The following is a 26,624-nucleotide window of genomic DNA, read 5'->3' as shown; positions in this document are numbered from 1 at the left end:
ATGACTATGTGCTAGCTGGGGCTGGAGTGGCTATTGTTTCCTTTGAGTTAGTGATTCAGAAATGAGAGAAGTATGGTAAAGGCTCAAGCAGTGTCCTTTCCAGATATGAGTTCTTCTATCTGCAGAAGAGCTCAACTTGTATCCCGATGACCCATCCATCTATTGCAAATTATTCTGGGACCAATTTTATGTAATATTTTCTTAATTTTTGAAGTATTCTCACCCTCACACAGATTGTACCTTAACTTCAAGTCATGTCACCCAAATCATCTAAAGAACAACATTATATATAGTTTGGCTCTTAGGATAAAACGCATTTGCAATAACGAAGAACACTTCTCAAGAAGATATAACAAACTTAAAGAACATCTCCAACAATGTGGATACCCTAGTCACATTATTGACTACAATATCAATCGAGCATCAGTAATATACGGGGATACCCTCCTTTATGAAGCAAAGGCTAATGCTTTGAAATAAAATCACATTCCATTTGATTTGTAGACTACCATCCTGTTGCCCCAAGTTACCACCAAAGAATGAAAGTTAGTTGCCCTGTTATATCCTGTGCTCATTTAATGGAATGTGCACCTTTGAAAATGCCAACATTTATGCAGGGCAATCAGTGGGTCCAAGCAGTGTACCTATAACGCAGGGGTGGGCATCCTGTTACCCTCCAGATGTTTTTGCCCACAACTCCCATGATCCCTCATCATTGGCCATGCTGGCTTGGGCTGATGTGAGTTGTGGGCCAAAACATCTGGAGAGCCACAGTTGTCCCTGCCATAACAATAACAGAGTCTTGGAACAATCATATTTATTTAAAACATTTATTTCAACATGGTTAAAGATAATTATAGAAGTTATGGGCTGATTGAATAAGCAACACTTCACAGATCACAACAAAACCTTTTCTTGAACCTCTTCTCATTAAGGAACTTGTAGGTAGGGATGTACGAAAGTGACTTACCTTTCCCCGGATTATGTTGATGGTGGGGGGAGGCGTTCCGTCCCTCCCCCCGGAATCCTGGCTGGGGGGGGAGGCACTCCATTCCTCCCCCCCGGAATCCTGGCTGGCAGGCTCTGCTCCGCAGCGATTCTGTGGAGCCGCCAGCAGCCGGACATCCGGGCGCTGGCTAGCAGGGACGCCGTAGCCATCGCCGTTTGCGTCCCTGCAGTCAGCCGTGATAGGCTACGTAAATGTTTACGTAGCCTATCATGGCTGATTTAAAACAAAAAAAAAAGCGCGTATGCAAATGGCGGCGGCCATGGCCGCCGCCATTTGCGTTCTTTATTTTGGCACGTCTTAGTCTACATAAACATTTACGTAGACTAAGACGGCGAAAATAAGGGGACGCTACGCTATTTGCGTTCCCCTTATTTTTGCTGTCTTAGTCTACATAAATGTTTACGTAGACTAAGACATGCCAAAATAAAGAACGCAAATGGCGGCGGGCATTTGCATACACACGTGTTTGTTTTTTGTTTTTTTAAGTCAGCCGTGATAGGCTATGTAAAGATTTACGTAGCCTATCACGGTGTTTTTTTTAAAATCTAGCCGTGATAGGCTACATAAATCTTTACATAGCCTATCATGTTTTTTTGTTTTTGTTTTTGTTTTAACCTGGAAATGGCAGTGGCGGCAGCCGGTCAGAAGACCAGCCACTGCCGCTGAACCGCTGCCGCCTCCAGGAAGATCCGCCCAAGGTAAGTCCCGTCCCGTGGGGGGCAGGGGGGGCAGGCCGTTCCGCCACCGATTTCGGGGGGCCAAATGCGCTGGCATTCAGCCTCCCCGAGATCTGTGGCGGAACTTTCGTACATCCCTACTTGTAGGCCCTTCAGGGAAGTGATATTTTCAATAGTTGTGTCTTACAGAAGGGATTAGGTCTGGAAGATTCTCACTATAATATGAAAATGGGAAAGTGTAGTTGGTGTATACTGCAACGTGCAATCACACAAATGGGGGAACTAATCAGAAAATTCCACATTAATAGAAAAATAACTTATTCATGGTAGTTCCAAGAGATACATATTGGGGAAGATGATGAAAGCTGCAGTCATACACACAACTACCTGGGAGTACATTCCATTGAAGTCAGTGGGGTTTAATTCTGAGTAGGTATGTATGGAATTGTGCTGTGTGGCTGCAATCCTGCTTTCACTTACCTGGGAGTAAGACCCACTGAACTGTGAGACTTAGGGCACAATCTATGCATGTTTAGACAGAAAAAAGACGTACAACTCTGAGCATTCCCCGGCTAGCATGGCTGGCGGAGGAATGCTGGAAGTTGTAGGAGCTTTTTTTGTCTAAAAAGGCATAGGATTCGCACCATTACTTTTGAATGCATAGGATTGCGATGCAAGTTAAGGCTTTTCAGAGGCAATCTTGTATCTACTTACCTGGGTATGAGCCCCATTGGACTCAATTGAGCTTGCTTCTGAATAGACATAGGATTGTGCTGTTACTTGCTTCTTTTATGTTTACATAAGACTACTCATCTTAATCATTTAAAAGAATATGAACTCCTGATTTCTTTTTATTGAATTGTGTTACCAGTTTGTACCCCACCATTTTATCATATACTAATTTAATAGATATCTCACAATGTTTATTATATTTTTGTCAAGTGTGCCTTAGGTGGCTCAGCAGTAGAGCCGTATGCTTTTGCACACAGTCCTGAGTATCATCTCCAGGTAGGGCTGGAAAAATTCTTGCCTGAAACTTTGGAAAGCTCCTGCCAGTCAGTGTCAATAATACTGGGCTAGATGGACCAATGGTCTGACTGAGTATAAGGCAACTTCCTATGTTCCTATGTTGATGGAATCAAGGTTCATATTACATAGAATAATTATTTTTCTGTACATCATGGTTAAGACGTATGGCATTTGAAGTGAAGAAAGTAATTCAATTTCTTCCCCCTCCCCATTTTATCTAGTTTATAGAACTTCTGCTGGTTGTAGTTAGAGCACATGAGAGTGTGAAGGATGGTAGAGAACATGACAAGCACCTTTGACATAGGTAACATGTCTCAAAAGAAAAAAATAAGCAAAGTAATTAACTTGTACTATTTTGTGGTTCATATATATGAAAATACTAAAGATGACTAACGTCCCTTAGTTTTAAACTAAAGGTAATAATCTTCCTGTGGAAACCAAAATTATGTAGTATTAAGGAAGTTAGATAATGTATTTTTGGATGTAATTATAATAAATATAAGAGGGCCGCGGTGGCTTAGTGGTTAAGACGCTGAACTGCAGACTGGAAGGTCGGCAGGTCAGCAGTTCGAGACCCGAGTGCTGCGTGACGGAGTGAGCTCCCGTCTTCAGTCCCAGCTCCTGCCAACGTAGCAGTTCGAAAGCAAGAAATTGCAAGTAGATAAATAGGTACCGCCTCGGCGGGAAAGGTAACAGCGTTCCGTGCACCTCGGTGTTCAGTCATGCCGGCCACATGACCATGGAAGCGTCTTCGGACAGCGCTGGCTCTTCGGCTTAGAAACGGGGATGAGCACCACACCCTAGAGTCGGACACGACTGGTTGGGGACACCTTTACCTTTACCTTTTATAATAAACTAGGAATTGGGACTTTAATAATGTTATAAATAACTATGGGTAAAATCCAATATTGCATGAGTGAACAGTGGAACTCCCACAGTGGAACTTTCATTTCCTCTTTCCCCCACTGCACTCTGCCCCAGATCTGCTCAGCAATTTTCAGGGTGGGGACAGGAGGCTACAAGGGGGAGGTAGAATCTGTTCCACTGATGGATGCTGTTCCATTGGTGGACAGACACCATTGCATACAATCCTAAAATATTTAGTGCTTCAGAACATTTTGAAGGTAACGTTTTTGAAAAGTATTGACCTTCCCAAAGTTTAATTTCATATTAAAAGGGTTTTGCAGTGGGGAAAAGCTATTTAGAGTAGCCATGGAAACTTCTTCATTGGAGGTTTTCAAGGAATACATAGTTATAGTATCTCACCTGGGGGATCCCTTTTAAGCCTGTTATTCTTTGTGGTGTGACTCACTTGCTTAAATTAGCTGGCTCTTTTTATGAAACTTAAAATTTGTTTTATCGACACAGTTGTCATGATGCATCTAGATCTGTCCTGATCTTTGCTTATGAGACACTCAACTTGACCCATAATCCAGAGACACTGAAGTATTTGGATTTAGCCTAGGTTTAGCACCATTGACTTCAGTGGATGGATTAACTGTGGTAGGTTAACTGATGTATGCCAAAGTCTGATTTCTGTCTTAGCATTCTGAATTGATATGAGAATGGCTTATGCATTATGACTTCCCATTACACACTGGTACTGTTTATTTACAGGAGCCTTGCAAAATCAGTGGATAATGTGGTTATTCCTCACACTAGCTCTAACATTGTGGTGCTAGCTTTAACATTGTGGGAGTAATCATGTGTTCTAACTATCCCATGTGGTTCCTAGAAATAGATGCTACACGTGTGGTGTGTGACTCAGCTACGTGGAACTTCTCCCACACTGTAATGCTTGGTAGTATATAAATTAGCCCTGAGTTATGAATGGGGCTATATGTAATCTAGAACATATCAGACTAATATGTTAGAAATGACTGATACAAAGGATCCTGCTTAATATGTGTATGTCTGTTCTTTAGAGTTCTCAGTTCCCTAGAGCAGCAACTAAATGTTTTGTTAGATATTTTCATTGCAACATAGCTATATGTTTTTGTCGTTTTTACTTGAATGAGCTAAATCCAATGTTATACAATTCTTCTCGGTTTCCTTTCCTCTCCTCCCCGTTATGCCCCCCAAATCTGGTCCAAAGGATCCCCCAACCCCCTGGAACAGATTTGGGGGTCATGTGGAGGGGTCCTGCAGGGAAGAGGGGAAATTTGATCCACCAGCATTGTCTGTTCCTCTGGTGGAAGGACACCAAACCCAATGTTTTGATAAACAGACAGATTTATGTTGGATGTAATCAATGATCATCTACTGCTAATAGTTACTTTACTTAAATTCGGTGATACTTGAACCATGATTTAGACATCATCGATTCAAATCACAGTTATGTGCACACCTCACTAAAATAAATGGAGTGTAGGTGTATGATACATTGTGAATATACACACAATCTAACATTGTGTTTATATGCACAATACAGGAAAGTATGAGCTTGATCCACCTATAATTAAGCACTGTGCAGTTCAAACCGATACATATCTTCTCAAAAGTAAGTCCCGTTGCATTCAATAGGACTTACTCCCAGGTAACTGTGTATAGGATGCCAAAATCCACATTAGTGTAATACCTAGGACAGCATCTGAAATTATCTCCAGCTTGCTTAATATAAAAACTGCCTAGTTCCTCTCTGTGATCCACTGGTAAAAGGGGGCCTCATTTGAGTAACCACAGGATTTTATATTTCCAAAATGTGGGATCCAACATTTTCCCCTTTCTTGTTCTCAGCTAGCAGAGGAGCAGCTCCAGGTCCAACCTTGTAATCATCACATAACCTGCAGAGCCCAGCCTGAATATCTGCAGGCACCTTGTCCCCACTTCACCTTGAACATTAGACACTATGGGGTTCATCCCATGGAGCTTTTATCCTGCTATTGAGATGGCTCTGTCATGGAAGTTTGCGGGCTCTTTAGATGACGCCGTTACCCTCCAGGGTATCTCCCGCAATTTCCCCTAGCCTATCCCATATTTTCCCCAAACGCAATAAATGTGGTATTTTTTCCAGCCCATGGATCAGGAGTGCCATGACCTCCCCATGACGTTCTCCAATAGCAGGAGAAACCGTTGTGTCTGCCTGCTGTGGGCGTTTGTTTTCAGTTGCGGGGTGTGTGTGAGGATGATGAAGGCACTGAGGATGGGAGTGGGGCGTGCAGGAGCAGATTTGACAGGTGCAAGGGCAAGAATCGCCTGCCAATTGCAACTCCTGCCTCCGCTCAAGTCTTGCTGTGGAAGGACTTTCCTCGATTCCCAGGTGTCTGCCATGTAAATGCTTGAGCACATTTCTCAGTTGGAAGGAGAAGAGGGTAAAATGCCTCCCTGCAACGAAGGGAGACACATCTGATCCCCCACCCCACGAAGCTCAGAAGCAACATGTTGATTGGGGTGCTCCGTTGATTCAGAGCACCCCATTCAGTTCAGTGGGGCTTACTCCCAAGTAAGTGTGCCCAGGGTTGCAGACTTACAAGGCGATTTTATGTCTACTCAGAAGTAAGTCCCATTGCGTTCAGTAGTGTTTACTCCCACGTAAGTGTGCTGATAGTTGCAGACTTAGGCACAATCTTACATTTTATGTCTACTCAGAAGTAAGTCAGAGGTTTCCTGGGGGCTGTGAGAAAAGAGTACAGCAGAAGTTAAACTACGAAAACAAGACACCCCCCCCCCCACGTTCCTTGGCACACATGCCAGGGAGGGAGGAAGGCATTCCCTCAGTTCAAACCACATGTCTGCCGCGTAAGGGAGCCCTTCCTAATCCCACAAAGAAACCAAAAGCAAGAAGCTCTGGAAAGGAAGTGGATTTTTGCAGGGGGGGGGAGGTGCTTAATGTAGAAACACCCTATGACCATCAAGTCAGGTTTTTTTCCTCCCCATTCCCCCTCCTTCTGCCAAACCTGCTTTTTGTAACACCTTTCCTGATGAAGAGTACTTGAAAGCGTGCACATTTTTGTGATCTTTTGATTGGCCTAATAAAGGTATTAGACTAATATGGATTTGGGACCTTTTCTTAGGTCAGCGTTCGTACTTTGTTTTGTGTGTGTAGGATTGTAGCCTTAAAGGCCTGTTGATTTCAGTGGGAGTTACGTACTTAAATCTCTCCCTTTGGAATGAATAGGCTCTACAAGTGCTTAAAATTAGCTGGATCCTGCCCAATATTTGTATTGTCAAAGTGAACATCTGAGATACTAATTTAGTGGAAACTGAAATAAAGTCTTGTAGGGTTGTCTAGTTGACCTATAGTGCCATCTAATGGCTAATTTATGAAATGTGTCAAAAGACATGAAAATTGTGGTCTAACAGTACTATGAATAATTCGAAAGATGCCCTTGACATTTGTATGTAAGGTATCTTCAAGAGATAATTTTCCCTAAATGCCTGAGCCTGAGTGAGGAAAGCAAATACAAGTACTTTACAGCTGTGTGTATACATTGGCTGATTCCAGAGTATAATCTTTTGGGGTTCATCGGACGGTCATCTTATAAATCTCACATGCTATCTCAGAACTAATTTCCCTTTTCCTTTTGTATCATGTCTATTAGATTGTGAGCAGGGACTGCATTATATTTAATATCTGTACAGCACTTAAAATTTTTTAGGTGCTTTCTAAGATGATGATGATGATGATGATGATGAAAAAATGGTGAGTTTTTTCTCCCTCTCACATAATACTAGAACCCAAGGTCATCCTGTGAAGCTGATTGGTGGGAGATTCAGGACAGATAAAAGGAAGCATTTCTTCACACAGCGCATAGTTAAACTATGGAATTCGCTACCACAAGATGTAGTGATGGCCACCAACTTCGACGGCTTTAAAAGGGGGTTGGACAAGTTCCTGGAGGAGAAGGCTATCAATGGCTACTAGTCCTGATGGCCATGTGCTACCTCCAGTATCAGAGGCAGTGTGCCTATGTACACCACTTGCTGGGGAGCATGGGTGGGAGGGTTCTGTTGCACTTGTGCTCTGCTTGTGGGTTTCCTGGTCAACAGCTGGTTGGCCACTGTGTGACCAGAATGCTGGACCTAGATGGACTCTTGGTCCAGCATGGCTCTTCTTATGTTCTTATGATGATGATGTGGTGAGCAGTACTAATTGTTTGTACTCGAAAGCAGGCACTAATAATTAAAAACTTCATTTTTTTGTATGGAGCAGTGGGAGGTCTCCCTCTTTCCCTCTCCCTGTGCATACCATCACTGCTCCCATCAGCACTACTCAGCCAGGATAAGGCCTTAAGAGGAAGGGGAGGAGGCTGTTTGAAGAAATGGGGGAGGGGCTAAGAGGGAAGGTGCTCTGAGGATTGAGGAGGGCTAGTGGGGAGGTGGTTATTTACTAAGCCTTGGATTGAGTCAGGAAATAAACCAAATTATTTCTGACTTTTCAGAAATAAATCTGTTTATTTCCTAGTCAGTCAGAGGCACATGGTGGGAAACTTGCCCAACTATAATGTAGAGTGCTATTTGTCTGCCTGCCTGGAGTAAGTATTATTAGCTCCAAGAACATGTTCTTTCCTCAACTTCTTGCCACTATTGTTGTCTTTCCTGTGCCACAGTGTCAGTGCTATCCAGGGGCCTGTTTCCATCAGTGATTTACTCTGAACTGCCTGCAAGTGGAAGTCGTTAGGGATACATGACACCATGGCCATCCAGCAGCCACCCTAGAGCTTATCACGGGAAAAACGGATTTTCTGAGACTGGTTAAAGTCCAATTCTTTTCCTTAAGTCGGGTTCTCCTCGGTATAGTTGTTGTGTGTCCCAGCCCCCGCATTGACCTCAGGTACACTAGCCCCGCCCAGTGGTGTGCCTTTCACCATGACCCTGGTCAAGGGGTGTTTTCTGTGTGTTTCCCATCCCTGCACAAACCCATCAGTGTGTCCTCAGAAGTAACTCCCATTGTTCTGAATGAGGCTTGCCCTCTGAATGCCCACAGAACTTACAGAGATCCCCCTCAATTGACATGGCACAGTTTAAAGCCTTAAGTACGGTAAAGCACGATATCGAGGCTCCGATTCTCCTTTGTTTGGTTTATTGACTTAGGAAGAAACAATTTCCACCCTTTGTTGTAGAGATCCTGTGGGTTAAAATGGGGGCTGGTTTCCATCTTTGTGTTCTCCCCCCCCCTTTCCCAGCACATGCATATGTGTGGTTACTCGGAAGTAACTCCCATTGTGCTCAGTGAGACTTTTACCTGAAATGCAGGTGCATCTGGACTTTCAGGGGAAAAGAGAAAAGGGGTGGGGGGAAGCCTCTCTTATTGGTTGGGCAGCCCCTACCAGTCAGATGATGTTGGCTTGAACCCCACCCCCACCAGGAAGTATGTTCTGTGAAGCAATTTTACTGCTCCCTCATGGAGCTGTGCATGGATCAAATTGCAGCAAAGCTGTTTCCTGTTTAGAAATCCAGTACTCCTCCATTAGCTTCTCCTTCCATTGTTGTGGAAACACGGCCCAAGATGCCTGTGCTACTGGTTTAACACTGGGGCTGGCAAATGGGATAGCATTCTGGCAAGTAATGGTTCTCTCTGTCTTAAAAGGTTAGTGGCCCATTAAGCCAAGAAAGCCAATACAAAGCTACACATGCAGCAAACACAGTGACTGTGTTTCTCCAGCTGGGGCAGGCATCCAGGCAGGATGAAAGTGTGGGATTGCAGGTGGCAGTGACAATATTTTAGGGACAGATAGCAAATGGTAGAGAATGAAAGAAGGAAGAGACGCATGGGTAAACGCAGCAAAGGCTGGTTTATACTGTTTTGACAAATGGGAATTTTTAGAAGCAGTTTTAAAATTCACAGCTTTCTAGGATGCCTATTTTAAACTTTAGACATTTATACTATTATGAAATAAATGCATATTTCACAACAGTAGAATTTATTCTACTATTAATGGAATAGTATAGAATTTATTCTACTATTTGTATAGAAGTTATTCTACTATTAATAGAATAGTATAGTGGTTTAGGGCACAAGCCTATGGTCACTAGACAGCGGCTAGACAGCCATAGGATTTTTCAGTGTTTGGGAACCAATCTCAGAGCCAGAAAACCGCCTCCCCACCCCTTCCCCTGCCTCCTCGTAGGTGGCATGGTTCATCCCTGGCTTCACACTTGGAAGAGCAGCGTGGAGCAGGGGAAAATGGGGCATTCCCAAGGGCGGGGATGGCAGAAGCGCCGGTACGACGCTTCCTCTGTGCTATCCAGCCTCCCCCTGCCCTGCTCTGAGTTGCTCCAGCTAGACAGCCGAAATCAGCTGTCTAGCCATAAATGAAGGGTGGCCAGACCCAGAGCGCAGAGGAGAAGATCCCCTCCACGCTCCACCTGCCCTGCATTGGATAGTTGCCTCTGAGGTCGGAGGCAGCCAACTATCCTCATAGGATTGTGCCCTTAGTTATGTAGAATTTATTCTTATATATTTTAAACCAATTTCTGCCCCTCCCCCAGAATTTAAATATAATAAAAATGCTACAATGTTTCATATTTAATTATTTTTAAAATGTGAATACATTCATTGTCCATCATGGTTTTCAGAAAGAGTCTGTACTACTTTAGTTTGTACGCAAGGCAGATACAATTGCATTGACAACATTAATAATTAAGTTATCATTGACATGCAGTGAGATAAATATATGGTTTCATACACCATTGGGCAATTGAACAGTCAACACTTTATGTAAGTAAAGAAAAAAGTTTCCAAATGTTTTCTTATAATTATAGGTAATTGTTTTGGCTTAATAGTGTCATTAATAATGCTTCTGTCTATAAAAGACAATAGCCCAGTGTAGTTGAATTTGCTTTTGAAAAGCGATAATAAAAATAATTTTAAATATAAAGTGTATACAGATTTTCTGGCATAAAAACTACTCTAAAAGGGTTTGTTTTATTTTTAATTTTGCAAAATAAAGTTTTAAGAAAGTGAAATTTAGTAAGTTCCCAAATATTGCCTTTGTTTGTATAGATTCATGTGGATTCATTTGTAGTATTGGTATGGTTGGGTATTAGTGCTTTCATTTGACAATGTATTATGCTATTAATTTCAGTGTACTTCTTTCACCTGTTATTCTTTGATGAATAGAGAGTAATATGCCTTGGATTATTTAGATTCACTAGATAGAACACAAATTGTTTATCAGTATGCATTAAGTATGTTGAGTAAAAGTGCCCAATCTCATTTTTAGAAATCCAAGAATTTGATAGTCATATTATGAAATGTGTCCTACATATATTTTAATACTTTTTAGGAAGCAATGTTCTCTTGGGTCATTAATTAGGATATAAATTTAGATATTTTTTGAATGGAATGCATCCGCTGTATAATCGTGATAAATTCCTTGAATTTAATGAGGGGTTATTATTACTTTCTGTTCATGAACTAATGTTGCTTACAATTTCATTTATGAGAAGTTAAATGCTTAATGTTTTGCGGAAGAGTGTATATATAGCACAATATTCTATAGTGTATGTACACTTCATAGGGTAATAGAAATGCTGCTTTTTCTTCTTGAGGGAGCTTCCAGACAAGGCTTTTATCCTGCAATCACCCAGCCTCAAACATAGAATTTTATTGTGGGTGGAGTGGGTCTAGATGTTGGTGTATTCTATTTGTAACCTTCCTGTGCTTTCCCACTGTTTTTTTCTATCTTTTTTTTACCACAAAAAAATCCATTAAGGAGGAAAAGATGGAATAGAGGCACAATGCCTTTTCGCTGGTAGTGCTAGGGCATTCCATCTGGAAGCACCCTGAGTTATAGATCAATAAAGCTATCAGAGTAAAGTCATGTCTTCTTCAGATGCTATGTTCTGGCTGTTTATAGTCCTAAAGATGGATTCATGTATGCAAATTGATACAAGACAGATAATTTCCAAAGACTTGCATGTGGTGTTAAAGTAGATAAATAATTAACTAGTCTAGCTGAAGCTAAAGTTTCATTCTTTAGTAAGGTATTAGTTACTGTGTTCTCTTAACCTCACAAAATGTCCTTGGATATAATGCGTCTGCAAAGGACTTCACAGAGAATAACACTTATTTTTATGCTTTGAAAACAAGTTGTTTGCGTCTTGGTTTAATCTTAAATTGAGTGTTTTACATGATATCAGTGATTATTGTAGATTCATAGTTGTGATAAACACCACACTTTTACATACTTATAAAAGGCATAACTAGGGCTATCCACCAATTAAAGAATGTTTAATGATTAATCACCTGCCTTTTAAGCACAAATTAATCAAAATAACCAGTAATACATTTAAGCATTTGGGGTTGCAATTGACTCCAGTAGGCATAAAAATACATACAGTTTGCCTCCTAATTTGTTCTACTTTGCATCCCATGTATCCTATTATAATTAGAGGGGTGTGGGTTCAATTGTTCTGTTGTGTTTCAGCTCTACTCAGATAGGATTTTTTTTTTTAATTTGAGGGTTTCTCTACAGAGGCATTGCAGTCAGTTGGTGAATGGGGGCAGGGGGAATGAAGAATTGCATAAGAATATAAGAAGGTCTGTGCTGGATCAGACCAAAGGCCAATGTTGTACAGCATTCTGTTTCCACAGTGGCCAACCAGATGCCCTAATGTGAAGCCCACAAGCAGGACATGAATGTAATAGCACTCTCCCACTTGTCTCAGCCACTGGTATTGAAAGCCATATTGCCTCTGTACTGGACATAACATACAGCCATCTAGATCCATTTCAGATGGGCTTCAGGCCTGGGCATGGGACAGAAACGGCCTTGGTCGCCTTGGTGGATGATATAAGGAGGGCTCTGGATAGGGGCGAATGCTCCTTACTTGTTCTCCTCGACCTCTCAGTGGCTTTTGATACCATTGACTGCGGTATCCTCCTGGACCGCCTGGAGGGGTTCGGCATTGGAGACACCATATTACGGTGGTTCCAGTCTTTCTTCTCCAGCAGGTACCAGAGGGTAGCACTGGGAGAGGAGGTTTCAGACCCGTGGCCGCTCACTTGTGGCTGTGGCCGCTCACTCTCCCTGATGCTATTTAACATCTATGTGAAGCTGCTGGAGGCTATCATCAGGAGGTTTGGGGTGCAGTGTCATCAATATGTGGATGACACGCAGCTCTACGTCTCGTTCAAATCTTCATCAAGGTTGGCCATAGAATCCCTGTCCAACTGTCTGGAGATGGGGAGTGGCTAGATGGGGAGGAATAAGCTGAAGCTGAACCCTGACAAGACTGAGGTACTTTTGGTGGGAGACAAGAGGAGGTTGAGGGATGTTGACCTGGTGTTGAATGGGGTACGGCCACCCTTGAAAGACCAGGTCCGCAGCTTGGGGGTCATTTTAGACTCCCAGCTGTCCATGGAGGCTCAGGTGTCAGCTGTGAGCCAGACAGCGCTGTACCAACTCCATCTGATACAGTGGCTGCGCCCCTACCTTCCCGACCATCTGCTCCCATTGGTAGTACAAGCCCTGGTCTCCTCTCGTTTAGACTACTGTAATGTGCTCTACGTGGGGTTACCCTTGAAGATGGTTCGGAAGCTGTAGCTGGTATAGAACGCGGCGGCTTGCCTGATTAAAGGCAGCCACCGGCGAGATCACATCACTCCAGTGCTGAAGGAGTTGTTTTCTGGGCCAAATTCAAGGTGTTGGTTTTGACCTTTAAAACCCTATATAGTTCTGGCCCAGCCTATCTTAAAGAGCGCCTCCAGCAACACCAGACAGGCCGCTCAACAAGATCAGCCTTGGATGGCCTCTCTCTGTCCCATCAGCCAGGACAGCTAGACTGGTGAGGACAAGGGAGAGAGCCTTCTCTGTGGTGGCCCCCACTCTGTGGAACTCCCTCCCTAGGGAACTCCGCCATGCCCCCTCTTTAATGAGCTTCCACCATGTATTAAAAACGTGGTTGTTCAGGCAGGCATTTGGGGTGGGTTAGGGTATTTTTAGAAATATGGTGTTTTAATGTGGAATTTTATTGTTTTAAACTGTTGTATTTTTGTACATCGCCCAGCGTGGCTGGGTGACCAGCCAGATGGGCGATTAATAAATCTAATAAATAATAAATAAATCATGACTAGTAGTTATTGATAGCCTTAGCCTCCATGAATTGGTCTGATCTACTTTCAAAGCTGTCCAAGTTAGTGGCCATCACTACATTTTCAGACAGGGAATTCGATAGTTTAACTATGCACTGGGGGAAGGAGTACTTCCTTTTATCTGTCCTGAAACTCCCACCAATCTGTTTCATGGGATGACCATAGGTATTATTGTGATAGAGGAAGAAAAAATTCCTTGTAATTATTTCCTTGTAATTATCTAGGGTGGCTTAAACAAAAGAGATTGTGAAGAACTCCAAAATGATATCTCCAGAAGGCATTAAAATGCCAAATACGGTTCAATGTAAGCAAGTATAAAATGATGCACATTGGGGCAAAAAATCTTAATTTCACTTATACATTGATGTGGTGAATTGGCAGTCAATGACCAGGAGCAGAATCTTGGGGTCTTGGTGTGGAGTTGATGAAATGTCAACCCCAGGCTTTTCTACATGAGGCATTTATTGTGCACTCATCATGCCCTACTCATGGTTGTTTATGGGTTCTTTAGGTGATGTCATGACCTTCCTGTTTCGCTTCGGTGTCTAACAGCACTTTCAGCGCACTTTTTTAGAGCAGGGAAAATGTGACATTTAATTGTGAAAGTGGAAGGAAACGCAATTTCCTCTTGTGTATTTATGCTATTATGCAATACCACACTGCCACCTAGAGGTTATGTAGCAGAAAAGCAGGAAAGGAAACAATCCTCATGTAGGGCTTGGATCTCAGTTCTGTGATTAAACCGAAAGGAGATACAGTCTTGTGTAGAAAAGCTCCCTATGAGCAGTGGTTGCCAAACAGGCAAATTCCATGCTGAGCATACTTAGGAAACAAAAATAAAATGGCCAATATCATAATGCTTTTATACAAATCTATGGTGTGACCACACTTTGAATACTATATACAGTCCTGGCCATTGCACCTCATAAAGGATATTGCCCTGGAAAAGGGCAACCAAAAGGATCAAGGTGCTGGAGCAACTCCTCTATGAGGAAAGGTTGCAACATCTGGGACTGTTTAGCTTAGAAAAAAGGTGATACATGATAGAGGTGTACAAAACTCTGCATGGTATACCCACAATATTAGAACCCGGGGTCATACAATACCCATAATATTAGAACCCGGGGTCATACAATGAAGCTGAACAGTGGGAGACTGAGGACAGATAAAAGGAAGTACTTCTTCACACGATGCATACTTAAAACTATGAAATTCACTACTACAAGATGTAATGATGGCCACCAACAGCAAATGACATATACAGCGTCATACCATCTCTTATTACTGGAGGTAAGAAAAGCTTTAAAAGGGGATTAGACAAATTCATGGAGGATAAGGCTACCAATGGCTACTAGTCATGATCTCTTATACATCTCCAGTATAAGAGATGGTATGGCACTGTATGTCATTTGCTGGGAAGCACAAGCAGGTGGGTGCTGTTGCACTCATGTCTGCTTGTGGACTTCCCATGGGAATCTGGCTGGCAACTGTGAGAACAGAATGCTGGACTAGATAGGCCTTTAGGAGGATATTGGCCAATAATGTTTTCAATCAACTCTACCTGGTGAGATTTTGTCAACCTTTTCTTCAAATCGGTAGGTGATATTAATGCCTTTATAGCCTTAGGTTATAGCAGCCTACCCCACCCCAGTGCCCTCCAGATGTTGTGGATGTTGACTCCTAGTATTCTTGACCATTTGCCATGCTGGATGGGAATGATGGGGGTTGCAGGCCAACACATCTAAAGGACACCAGGTTGGAGAAGTCTGGGCTGTAACTTTTCCAGATTCAAAGCTGGAAAACATTCATGTACATTTTAACCTCCTGCTCAGGTGAGAGATAGCTCACAGGCACATGCTTTGTATGCAACAGGTCACAGGTTCAATCCCTGGCATCTTCAGGTAGGGATGGGAGAGATTCCTGCCTGAAAGCCTGGGGAGCTGCTGCCAGTTAGTGTAGACAATATTGAGCTAGATGGACCAATGGTCTGACTTGATATGAGACAGCTTTCTATGGTTCTTTGTTCCTCTTCCTAGCCCTATTGCCTACTGCCTTCACCTGCTGACTGGGACAACTGGAGCCCTGATTAGTTATAGCAGGTTGGGGTGGAGGTGGATGACAAAGCTCGAGAGAGAATGGGCAGGTGATGTGCTGCAGTGGGAGATTTAAAGGTGTATGAACGTTCTTGAACTTTGAATTTGGCATCAACATTAGGCTGGGTTAAAATAGTTTAATTTTAACGTGGTTGCTCTTGGAACATGTAGCCAGTCAATAGCATGAACCCTCATCTGGTTTGGGCATAACACTAAATTATAGTTTAGCATTTCAAGCACAAATCACAGCAATCCTCAGGCTCACATGCTCCCCCCTCCAACATCTCCACTGCAGCTGTGAGGAAAGTTTGGAAGCTTTGACTTCCATTTTAGATTAACTGCAGCTTCCTATGTTGTCTGTACCCAGATAAAGTGTGGTTAATCTTAACTATGATAAATAGAATCAAGCCAACTTCAGGGAGCTGGCTTGTTTCAACTCACCATTGTTAAGATTAAGCACAGTTTAGGGTTCATTCAAGACACTAAATTGTGGTTAATCTAAACCAGAAGGGGAAGCTTTAGATCTCATGAGTGTGCCAGAGGAGGCAGTGGGCGGTGGGGAACTTGTGAGCCCAAAGCTGTCTGAGGCGCATTCTTGTAATGTTATACCTTGGTAATGCTAAATTTTGACATTACATCTGAATGCAGCCTTTGTCTTCCCTGATCCTAGTTGCCATTTGGAACAGGGTAAATTAGAAGGCAGTGAGTTTTGTATGATTAATATAGTATTTATGCAGAGTAAGGACAACCTATATGTGATTAAAGATGAAACCAAAAAAAATTATATCTCCTGAGGCATTGCTAAATGACTGTATAAGTTAGTTATACCTGTTAGTCTGTTAGTTTCTAGCTAGGTATTTAGTATAATTGGAACTGAAGAAGATTGCTGTATGTTTCTTCATCCAAAGACAGATCGCCAGGAATAAGTTCAATATGCTCTTACATATGTGGAGTGCTAGACAGAAGCAGTTGTTTCCCTAGACAACTGAGTAAAAGGTATTCTCAGTAGTAATCTGCCTCTCAGCCAGACCGTGATCTGGGCAGGTGCTTCCCCCCTCCTTACAAGTAGTCTTACGTGTAGCTGGCACTTCACATTGGCCCAGATGCTGTCTGGCCACCATCTCCTCTGCTTCTATAGCCCTAGGAGTGATGAGGGGGGCTCTGAGAGCTGACCAGGCACCCAAACAACTGGTGTGGAGACCTCCAGTGCTGTGGCAGGGAGGTCTGATGACTTCTCAGAGACGCTGCCAGTGTGTGGGGTCTGCTGGGGGGATCCTGCTCCTCCTCTGAGGAGCCCTTTGGTTCCAGGTCTGGGCAGGGATGAACCCCAACAAATATTAATAGGATTTCTATGCTGAAAATGTGAAGTTCTACAGAAGGATTACTCAGTTCTTCCTTGAGGGTAGCCTACTCTTACTTTAAATCATGTTGTTATGTCCTATTATGTACTTGCACACAGGTTTGGGGCTGGGTGTTATGAACTAATAAACTGATCTTTATAAAATGTGTTGGCTTTCCAGTCTGGTCATTGTTTGTGTTTCTTCTAGTATCTCCTGAAGCGGTTGGATTTCTGTCAGCAGTTGGGCTGTTCATTATCCTGATGTTGATTCTTTTTCTGTATATTAACAAGAAGATGTGTTTTGAAAATGTTGGAGGCTTCCCAGACCTCAATTCACGATACAAAGCCAGAAAAAATTCACAGGACAAACTTTGTAAGTATCGAATTCAATGGTGCACAATTCTGAAAGACATAGAAGGCCCCTAGGGTAATATCATAAAAAGGAATAAAATTTTGGCTTGAATAAAAAAAAAAATCTTGTAAAATCCAATTTTTTTTTGTAAATCCATCTATGATGCTTAATCAGTATTATGTAGTTAGGGGGACCTTTTAATATAGTTTAAGGGTTAATATTTTAGATAGTGGAAAGAAATGAATGGGGTTATCTTTCCCAAATACAATTAAAGAGAATAATTACACAACAGTCCTTATACTTATGTGCAGCAGATACTTGGGAGGAAGAACAATTGTAGTTTTACAACTATAAGGGGCAAAATTCTTACATATTTCTTTATCACAGAAATGGTAAGATGGACTTTTATTTACAGTGAGTGCAATCTACAATTTATTGAGGTCAGTCGCAAAACACACACAGTCATCTTAATTGAACTGGATTGCATTCCATGACCATGATCCAGTATAGTTAGGAGTTCTTAAACTCATTGATTTTAGTGGGCTTCTATGCTTATCTCTGTGCAGATTGTTGCCCATGGCTGTAGCATTTGTGGTTAAGAATGAAGTCCATGCTAAGGCATACTTTGTAGTTTCTTAATGGCAGAGAGAATATGGGGTGTATGCCATTGAACAAACTAGTGTTTTGTAGTAACAGTGGACATGTAGTTATAGTATATTATTTAAATATGTTTAAACTTTTTTTTTCAGGTATAGGGTGAAACCCACCACTTTCCATATAATATTATAAATGTCTGTTTATGTTATGATTAGTTAATGAGCTTTACTATATTTCAAAAAAGAGAAAGAAAATAATTGATTCTGATCTCATGTAGAAAACATTTGCTCCTCTTTATATTTTTAAGATAAAAGAATTCAGAGAATAACCAAACCTGCAGTTCCCTCAGGTTAAAGGATAGGACTTAGTGCAGTAAAGCTAAAGAAATAACACTGAGTATCTCTTCCTCTAAAATATTAATTAATTAATAAACAATTGAAACATGGCATTTTTCAAAAATTTTCAACAAAATCTGAGCCTTCCTTCTATGTCTTCTCTGGTTGACACATTAAGTAATGCTGTAGATGATCTAACCAGTGCTGTTGGAGATGTCAGCTATACAGTAGCTGACTCAGTTACAGAGCAGGTAACAAGCATGATCAACAGCCTTCGGACGGATGATATTGCTACAACACAAGATGATAAATGTGTAGTAAGTAAAGAAGAAAATAGAACACCATTAAATCATGATCAAGAAAAGTATATAGCAGAAAAAGGGTGCAATGCAGGAGAAAAACAAAGACAGATTGATTCTTTAAAACAATGTACAAAGGATGACAGAGAATTCCATCATAACAAAGATCAAATGCAATATCAGCTAAATACTGTTGAAACTAATGAATCTCTTAATGATGGAGAAGTTTGTGAGGCAGTGAATAATTCAATAAAAGATGCAGAACACAAAAGACATAGAGGAAGTGATTACTTGGAAAAAGTTACCTTTCCAAAAGATATTAGTCAGAACTGCAATACATATAGACAAGAGGAATCCCTTAATAAAGACCCAACTAAACAGTCACATGCAGTGTTAGAACAATCTAAGGATCAGTTGCATAAAAAAGCCAAACAAAGATCTTCTGGAGTTGACTTCAAGAACACCAAAGAAGTATATGGTGTTGCATCCAGGAATTTGGAAGCAAATGAAGAGCAAACACCAAAATTGCCGCAGTCAAGATCTAAAACAGTACATGGTGTTCATGAAGTAAAAAGAAAGAAATGCAAAACATTTTCTGATGGCCACAGGCAGTCTGTGACAAAGCAGGAAGAAAATGCACCATCTACTCTTTCAAAGGAAAGTGAAAAGGAAAAGACTAAGAAATCAGAACGTTTTTCAAAAGAAGTGAGTAGTAAGAAGACACCAGAAAAAGGTGAGGTGTCTTATATCATACTTTATCCATTTGGCCGTTCCTGGATCTTTTACTACATACTTCTTTTCTCAACTGTTTTATGTTCATTTATAATGAACTATAAAACAATCCCTTGAGTGAAAACTCTTTTCATTTTTTATATATATATATATATATATATATATATATATTTATATATATTTATTTATATATATATATAATTATATATATATAATTTTCTCAGGTTTATATCCGTGGTTGCATGAGTAGAAAGCAGTTTGCAGAGCTGATCTTTCTCTTCCCTTTCTCCCTCCTGTAGTCCTTACTCCTCCCTGAAAACCTTGTCCAAATTGGGGGTTCCATCTGAATAGGTGCTCTTAGAAGACTTCAGTGCAAAGTGGAGGAATCTTTTGCCAGCTGTAGCCCTATTCAGGAGTGCCAAAGTGTGTAGGGTGTACACATGAGGAGAGGGAGCAGGGATGAGCATGCTAGCTCTTCCTCCCTCTGTCATAATTCTCATCGCTTTCTACATATGGAAGGCGACTGTCTGCAGTGGAGAGCCTCCAGTATCCATGGAGGTTCTCCATGTAATTTAAAACCCTGCTTTTCCAGATTTCTAAAAGCGCAAGCTCTCAATTTCACACAGTTGCCTTCCACATGATGATAATGATGACAGATGACAGAGCTAGTGAGCTCATCCCTTCTATATAGACCCTACACACTTTAGAATGCCTGAATAGGGCCTCTCCTGGAGCAACGGTCCTCCACTCTATTTCAGGCAGTTCTCCCTTTGCACTGCAGCCTTGTATGACACAGCCCCTGCTGCTCAGGAGGGCCATCTGAGCCTCTGAAGAGGTTCTCGTGGGGCAAAAGGGGAGAGAAAGATTGGTTGCCCAAGCTGCCTTCTGCTCACATAGCCACTGGACACAACCCTCTGAAACTTGCTTTAAATAATTTTATTTATATTCCTTGAAAGCTGATTACGTATTTTTCTGTCCTGATTGATGCTACTCATTTTTGACTAGCTGTTAATCAACTTTTTTCATGTTTCTTTCTATTCTGTTGAATTTTGCTAGAACTTTTTATGGATTACATTGGATAATAAGAATGTTTTTATACATCGTTCTTGGACTCTAAACGTATAAGCTTGTTTACGGTATCAGTTGGTCAGAAAATAGATGGCAAAGGTAGATTTATTATAAGCAATAATATCTGGAATCCTAACATGTTTTGAGCTACGTATAGCTCTTTTTCAGGGAAAGAGAGAAAATAACATACAAATTATGAAATAAAAAAACCTAAAACCACATTGTCTAAAAATCAGGCCAAGCACATAAAATAATGACATATGTATAAAAATAACTGAAGAAAAGTAAAAGTGAAACCAAATTTTGCAGATATACATGATATTGAATGTTGGCATAAAGGTATCAGTTCAACAAGTACAGCAATGTAAATGACTGAATTTACATCAAATACAAACATCAAATTTCAGAAGGGTTTTATAAATCTGCTAGACGTATTGCTAGGAAGAAACAGAGAAATTGGAGGGGGGCAGGGAGAGGCAACAAAACAATCACATGCATGGAAGAAAAAACTTTCCTGATCCTAATGGGCCATAACAAAAGTTAACATTTAGGAAAATATCTCTGTCCATCCCTTTAAAAGCCTGATTATTTCCTCACTAAAAGTTTTACACTGTCTCTAGGAATGGTAGATACACAAAATATGTTTATGACTGTGTGCTTATTTTTAAATCTAACTTGTTAAAATGTAAACTATATTATCTTCTGTTTAGAAAATATATTAACAGTTAAGTATTTAACCAATATAATTTTAGCACTCCTGTTTATAATGCCATCTGTTACCATTTTTTATTTTTTATTTTTCAAACCAGACAACTCTTACATAAATAAAGATCAGCATGGTTCATCATCTGAAAGTGAAGATGAGGCACTGGGTAAATACCATGAAGCCTTGTCCAGAACACAAAGTTCAAGGCCACCAGCAGGCGATGGCAGACAACAAAAAAACTACATTTGGGAAACCAGACAAAAATATAGCCCTCTCTCTGCAGAGTATGATGGGTACAGTAGTGAAGCCTCGATAGATGAAGGTATGAATAATTTACAGTAGTTTTTACTTCATCTTCTTTCACATTTATTAAAATGTGCTCCTGATAAAGATATTGCAGTTGCAAGACAGAAACTCTAAAGGTAGCAGTAAAATCTAAAACTAATTACTGTCTTTGAAGTAATTAGGGATCTGAGGGCTAGGACTGGATTCCTTATACAGTGCTGTTCTATATGTGTCTACTCAGAAGTAAGTCCTATTGAGTTCAATGGGGCTTACTCCCAAGTAAGAAGATATAGGATTACAGCCTTATTTATATTTTGCTTTCTGAGTGCTCAGTGCATATAAAAGAATAAAAATAAGTTTGAACTTTAAAATAATTGTAAAATAAATTATTTTTGAGAGAGCACTCAGACTAGCATAAGAAACAACATGCTAAAAGTTGCAACGTCCAGCTTGATGCAAAATGGTTTTTTTTCATCTCCAGCTAGAATTGGAAATAGCTTGACACTGTAGTAGTATCTCTGTACCTATGGGGTCCATATTTTGAAATGAACTTTTCCAACATTTAAACATTCAGACACTGAATAGCGTCATTTGTGTTCCTTTATAATAAAAATAAAAACCCCTTACAATACTTCTAAAGCTAATTCTGACTATTATGATCTTCTGGTATAGAGTCGCTTCCAGCCCAATGCTTTGTTTGATACAATGCTTTGTTGAGAGTTCAAGAAACTCTCAAGCGTGACCTCATTTCAATAATAGCTAATGTGGGTAGAAAGGAAGAAGGCATTGGGGGTATTTTGGACCACTGAAAATGCTTGACAGTGACTTGTGCACAAAATAAGCACAGGACCAGATGTGATTCTCTGCCATCACATAGAGGACACTGTCCCGGAGGTGTGGGTCCAGTGCTTAGTTTGGGGTGCACACCTGTAGTCATTTCTAAATACCTTGGCTTGGCTATCCAGGAGAGTGGCCTTTACACTACAGTACAACATTACATCCAGCTCAGTGTTTCATTTTGATACAAGACACTGTCAGGTGTACTGTCCTCATGCCAATACTGGCCAGAATATGTATAAATAAATAAGAAACTGGGGTGTGCACCCCAAACTAAGCATCAGACCACTCAGATCATACACCCATACCTCCAGGAGACTGTCTTCTATGAAATGACATTGAATTGTATCCAGCCTAACACTTTGTTTGGGCACAGACACTGGCAAGGATGGAATCTGCATGCCTAGAGACAAATTGGAAGCAAGTGTAGTTGATGCACAACTGTGTAATATGTATCAAAACATGCCCCAGAAAACAACATGGCTGCTACATTTTGCTTTAACTGCAAGTTCTGAACTCTCATCAAGGGCAGTCTCACATAGAGTGCTTTGCAGTAATCTATATGGAAGGTGATTCCACATCTGCCTTCTCCAGTAAGGGGCCCAGCTGGTCTACTAGTCAAAGCTGGACCAACATGCTGTTGGCCACAGCAGCCACCTGAACCTCCAGGAGCAATGCTGGGCCCAGAAGGACCCTAAGCTGTGAATGTGGTCCTTCAGAGGGAGTGCAACCCCATCCAGAACAGGCTGTACTCCCAATGCTAGATGAGCTTGTCTGCTGACCAACAGTACTTTCATCTCATCAGGATTGGGCCTCAAATTGTTAATCCACATCCAATCTATAACTATGTCCAGACAATGGTTCAAGACTTCCACAGTCTCCTTGGCACTAGGGATGTCAGAGAAATCTGCAATAGAATCATATGAGTTTGGATTTTTATGAATCTGACCTGCGGATTCCTCAGTGGACAGGCTTTTCCCCTTTCAGGCAGATTCTGCAGACTTGCAGATCGTTTTTCTAACCTTCGGGAATTTTGCACAAATTTTGTCGAACGAAAATATGCAAGAATTTTAAAAACCTGGCTGAAAATGCGCATTTTCCCCATAGGCTAAAGTGTGAAAATGTGCATTTGGGGGGATTCATGTACTTTCACACATGCGAATTTGCGCAAATGTGAATTTGCACAAATTTGGAAACTAGAAAAATCCAGTTCTGTCAATGGGCGGATAACAGAACAAAAGGCACCTGACAACCTGTGAAACACAGATGGAATGGATTTTACACAATCCATACATCCCTGCTTGGCACTAATTGACAATGAGAGACCCAGCATAGTGATAAGACCCAACGCATAAACTCTGGATGACCTCTTTCAGCAATTACATGTAGATGTTGAAAAGCATAAGGGCCAGAACAGAGTCCTGAGGACCCTCATAGTCCAGTAACCAGGGGGCCAAGCAGTAGTCCCTCAATACCACCTTTGGGAGTGCTCAGCCAGATAAAATTAGAACCATTGTAAAACAGTGCCCCCAAGTCTAATACTGTTCAAACATCCCAGAAAGGTACTGTGGTTAATGATACCAAATGCTGATGAGAGGTCCAGCAGAACCTACAGGGACACACACACCCCTTATCTAGTTCCCAGCAAGGTCATCCACCAAGACTGTTTCTGTCCCCAACCCCAGGCTTGAACCCAGATTGGAAAAGATCTACATAATCAACTTCATCCAAGAAAGCCTGGAGTTGAATCAACACAACCTGTTCTAGAAAGGAACGTTGGAGACTGTCTGATAGTTATCTAGAATGATGGGATCCAGTTATGATATTTTTTTCTTTCAAAATGCTCCTACCACAGTTTCCTTTAACATAATCAGGAAATAGCCCTCCCTCAAGGAAGCATTTACCACCTCCACCACCCAGTCCACCTCCAGCAGTTTTACTAATCAGGATGGACAAGGGTCCAACAAACAACTGGTTGGCCTCACTCCTCCAAGCAACTTGCCCAGTCATCTATCAGGACTGCACAAGTGGCTGCCTCAATCACCACCCCAGATTCCAGATTACAGTGGATGTGAGTGATTTTATCAGCAAAGAGTTTTGTAAACTTGTCACAGTGGGTTGCTGATAACTCCCTCTCACTCCTCTGGGGACTAGTATATAGCAGCCCATTTATTTATCTGATTTATACCATGCCTTTCCACCAAGGAAATGTTGCTTAAGGCAGCCTCACAACTTGAAACAACTCTGCTGGACGACACTGCGCTAAACCAATGGTGGCTAAGATGAACAACTTCACTGCCATCATCTCCATGGAACAGGCCTTAAAATGGTCTCTAGCCTTGTTGGTCAGTTTCATCTTGAATTTTCCTTCACCAGTGTTCTAGCTCTCTACCTAAGTGTCATGTTGTCCTAAGTTTTCAAAAAACCAAGTTGTCTGAACTCTGTACAATAGGAGAGGGTGCTTAGGAAGGATCATGACAGCCACTTGGGTCACTTCCCATTCCACAGGCTAACCAGGGCTTTGAAAAGATTGCCAGCTCTTTTTGTTGTTGTTTATTCATTCAGTCACTTCCGACTCTTTGTGACTTCATAGACCAGCCCATGCCAGAGCTTCCTGTTGGCCGTCGCCACCCCAGCTCCCCCAAGGTCGAGTCCGTCACCTCCAGAATATCATCCATCCATCTTGCCCTTGGTCAGCCCCTCTTCCTTTTGCCTTCCACTTTCCCTAGCATCAGCATCTTCTCCAAGGTATCCTGTCTTCTCATTATGTGGCCAAAGTACTTCAGTTTTGCCTTTAATATCATTCCCTCAAGTGAGCAGTCTGGCTTTATTTCCTGGAGTATGGACTGGTTTGATCTTCTTGCAGTCCAAGGCAGAATTTTCCTCCAACCCCACAGTTCAAAAGCATCTATCTTCCTTCGCTCAGCCTTCCTTATGGTCCAACTCTTGCAGAAAGTGGTATCATCTGCATATCTGAGATTGTTAATGTTTCTTCCAGCGATTTTAACTCCAGCCTTGGATTCATCAAGCCCAGCACATCGCATGATGTGTTCTGCGTACAGGTTGAATAGGTAGGGTGAGAGTATATAACCCTGCTGTACTCCTTTCCCAATCTTAAACCAGTCTGTTGTTCCCTGGTCTGTTCTTACCCTTGCTACTTGGTCGTTATACAGATTCCTCAGAAGGCAGACAAGATGATTTGGTATCCCCATACCACCAAAAAACTTGCTGCAGTTTGTTATGATCCACACAGTCAAAGGCTTTAGAATAGTCAATAAAGTAGAAATAGATGTTTTTCTGAAACTCCCTGGCTTTCTCCATTATCCAGTGGACATTGGCAATTTGGTCTCTAGTTCCTCTGCCTTTTCTAAACCCAGCTCATACATCTGGCAATTTTCGTTCCATGAATTGCTGGAGTCTACCTTGAAAGATCTTGAGCATTACCTTACTGGCATGTGAAATAAGTGCCACTGTTTGATAGTTTGAACATTCTTTAGTGTTTCCCTTTTTTTGTATGGGGATATAAGTTGATTTTTTCCAATCTGTTGGCCATTCTTGTGTTTTCCAAATTTGCTGGCATATGGCCTCCATCACCCTGACAGCATAATCTTGCAAGATTTTAAACAGTTCAGCTGGGATACCATCATCTCCTGCTGCCTTATTATTAGCAATGCTTCTTAAGGCCCATTCAACCTCACTTTTCAGGATGTCTGGCTCTAACTCACTGACCACAACGTCAAATCTATCCCCGATATTATTATCCTTCCTATACAGATCTTCCTCATAATCTTGTCACCTTTTCTTGATCTCTTCTGCTTTTATTAGGTCCTTGCCATCTTTGTTTTTGATCATACCTATTTTTGCCTGTAATTTACCTCCGATGTTTCTAATTTTCTGGAAGAGGACTCTTGCCCTTCCTATTCTGTTATCTTCTTCCACTTCCGTGCATTGCTTGTTTTAAAATAATGCCTTATCTCTTCTGGCTAACCTCTGGAATTTTGCATTTAATTAGGCGTATCTCCCCTTTTCACTGTTGCCTTTTGCTTTCCTTTTTTCTTGGGCTACTTCCAGTGTCTCAGCAGACAGCCATCTTGCCTTCTTGGTTTTCTTTTTCTTTGGGATGTTTTTTGTTGCCGCCTCCTGAACAATGTTGCGAACTTCTGTCCATAGTTCTTCTGGGACCCTATCTACTAAATCTAGTCCTTTAAATCTATTCTTCACCTCCACT

The 26,624-nt window shown here is 41.4% G+C and overlaps 1 protein-coding gene across 1 annotated transcript in view; it reads left to right on the top strand.

Annotated features, from left to right (window-relative positions):
• Positions 1–26,624, top strand: part of SYT14 (synaptotagmin 14) — a 153,002-nt gene that overhangs the window by 29,487 nt on the left and 96,891 nt on the right. The window contains exons 3-4 of the mRNA XM_084828890.1: positions 17,394–17,558; positions 21,378–21,596. Of these exons, the coding sequence (XP_084685016.1) occupies positions 17,394–17,558; positions 21,378–21,596 (384 nt within the window). The remainder of the gene's footprint in view (positions 1–17,393; positions 17,559–21,377; positions 21,597–26,624) is intronic.

Source organism: Heloderma suspectum, chromosome 1 (assembly GCF_057233095.1).
Source record: "Heloderma suspectum isolate Gila_16-S chromosome 1, 16-S_ref, whole genome shotgun sequence".
In the NCBI taxonomy this organism is placed as follows: Eukaryota; Metazoa; Chordata; class Lepidosauria; order Squamata; family Helodermatidae; genus Heloderma; species Heloderma suspectum.
The sequence above is the reverse complement of the archived record's forward strand: the minus strand, read 5'-3'. Positions and strand labels throughout refer to the sequence as shown.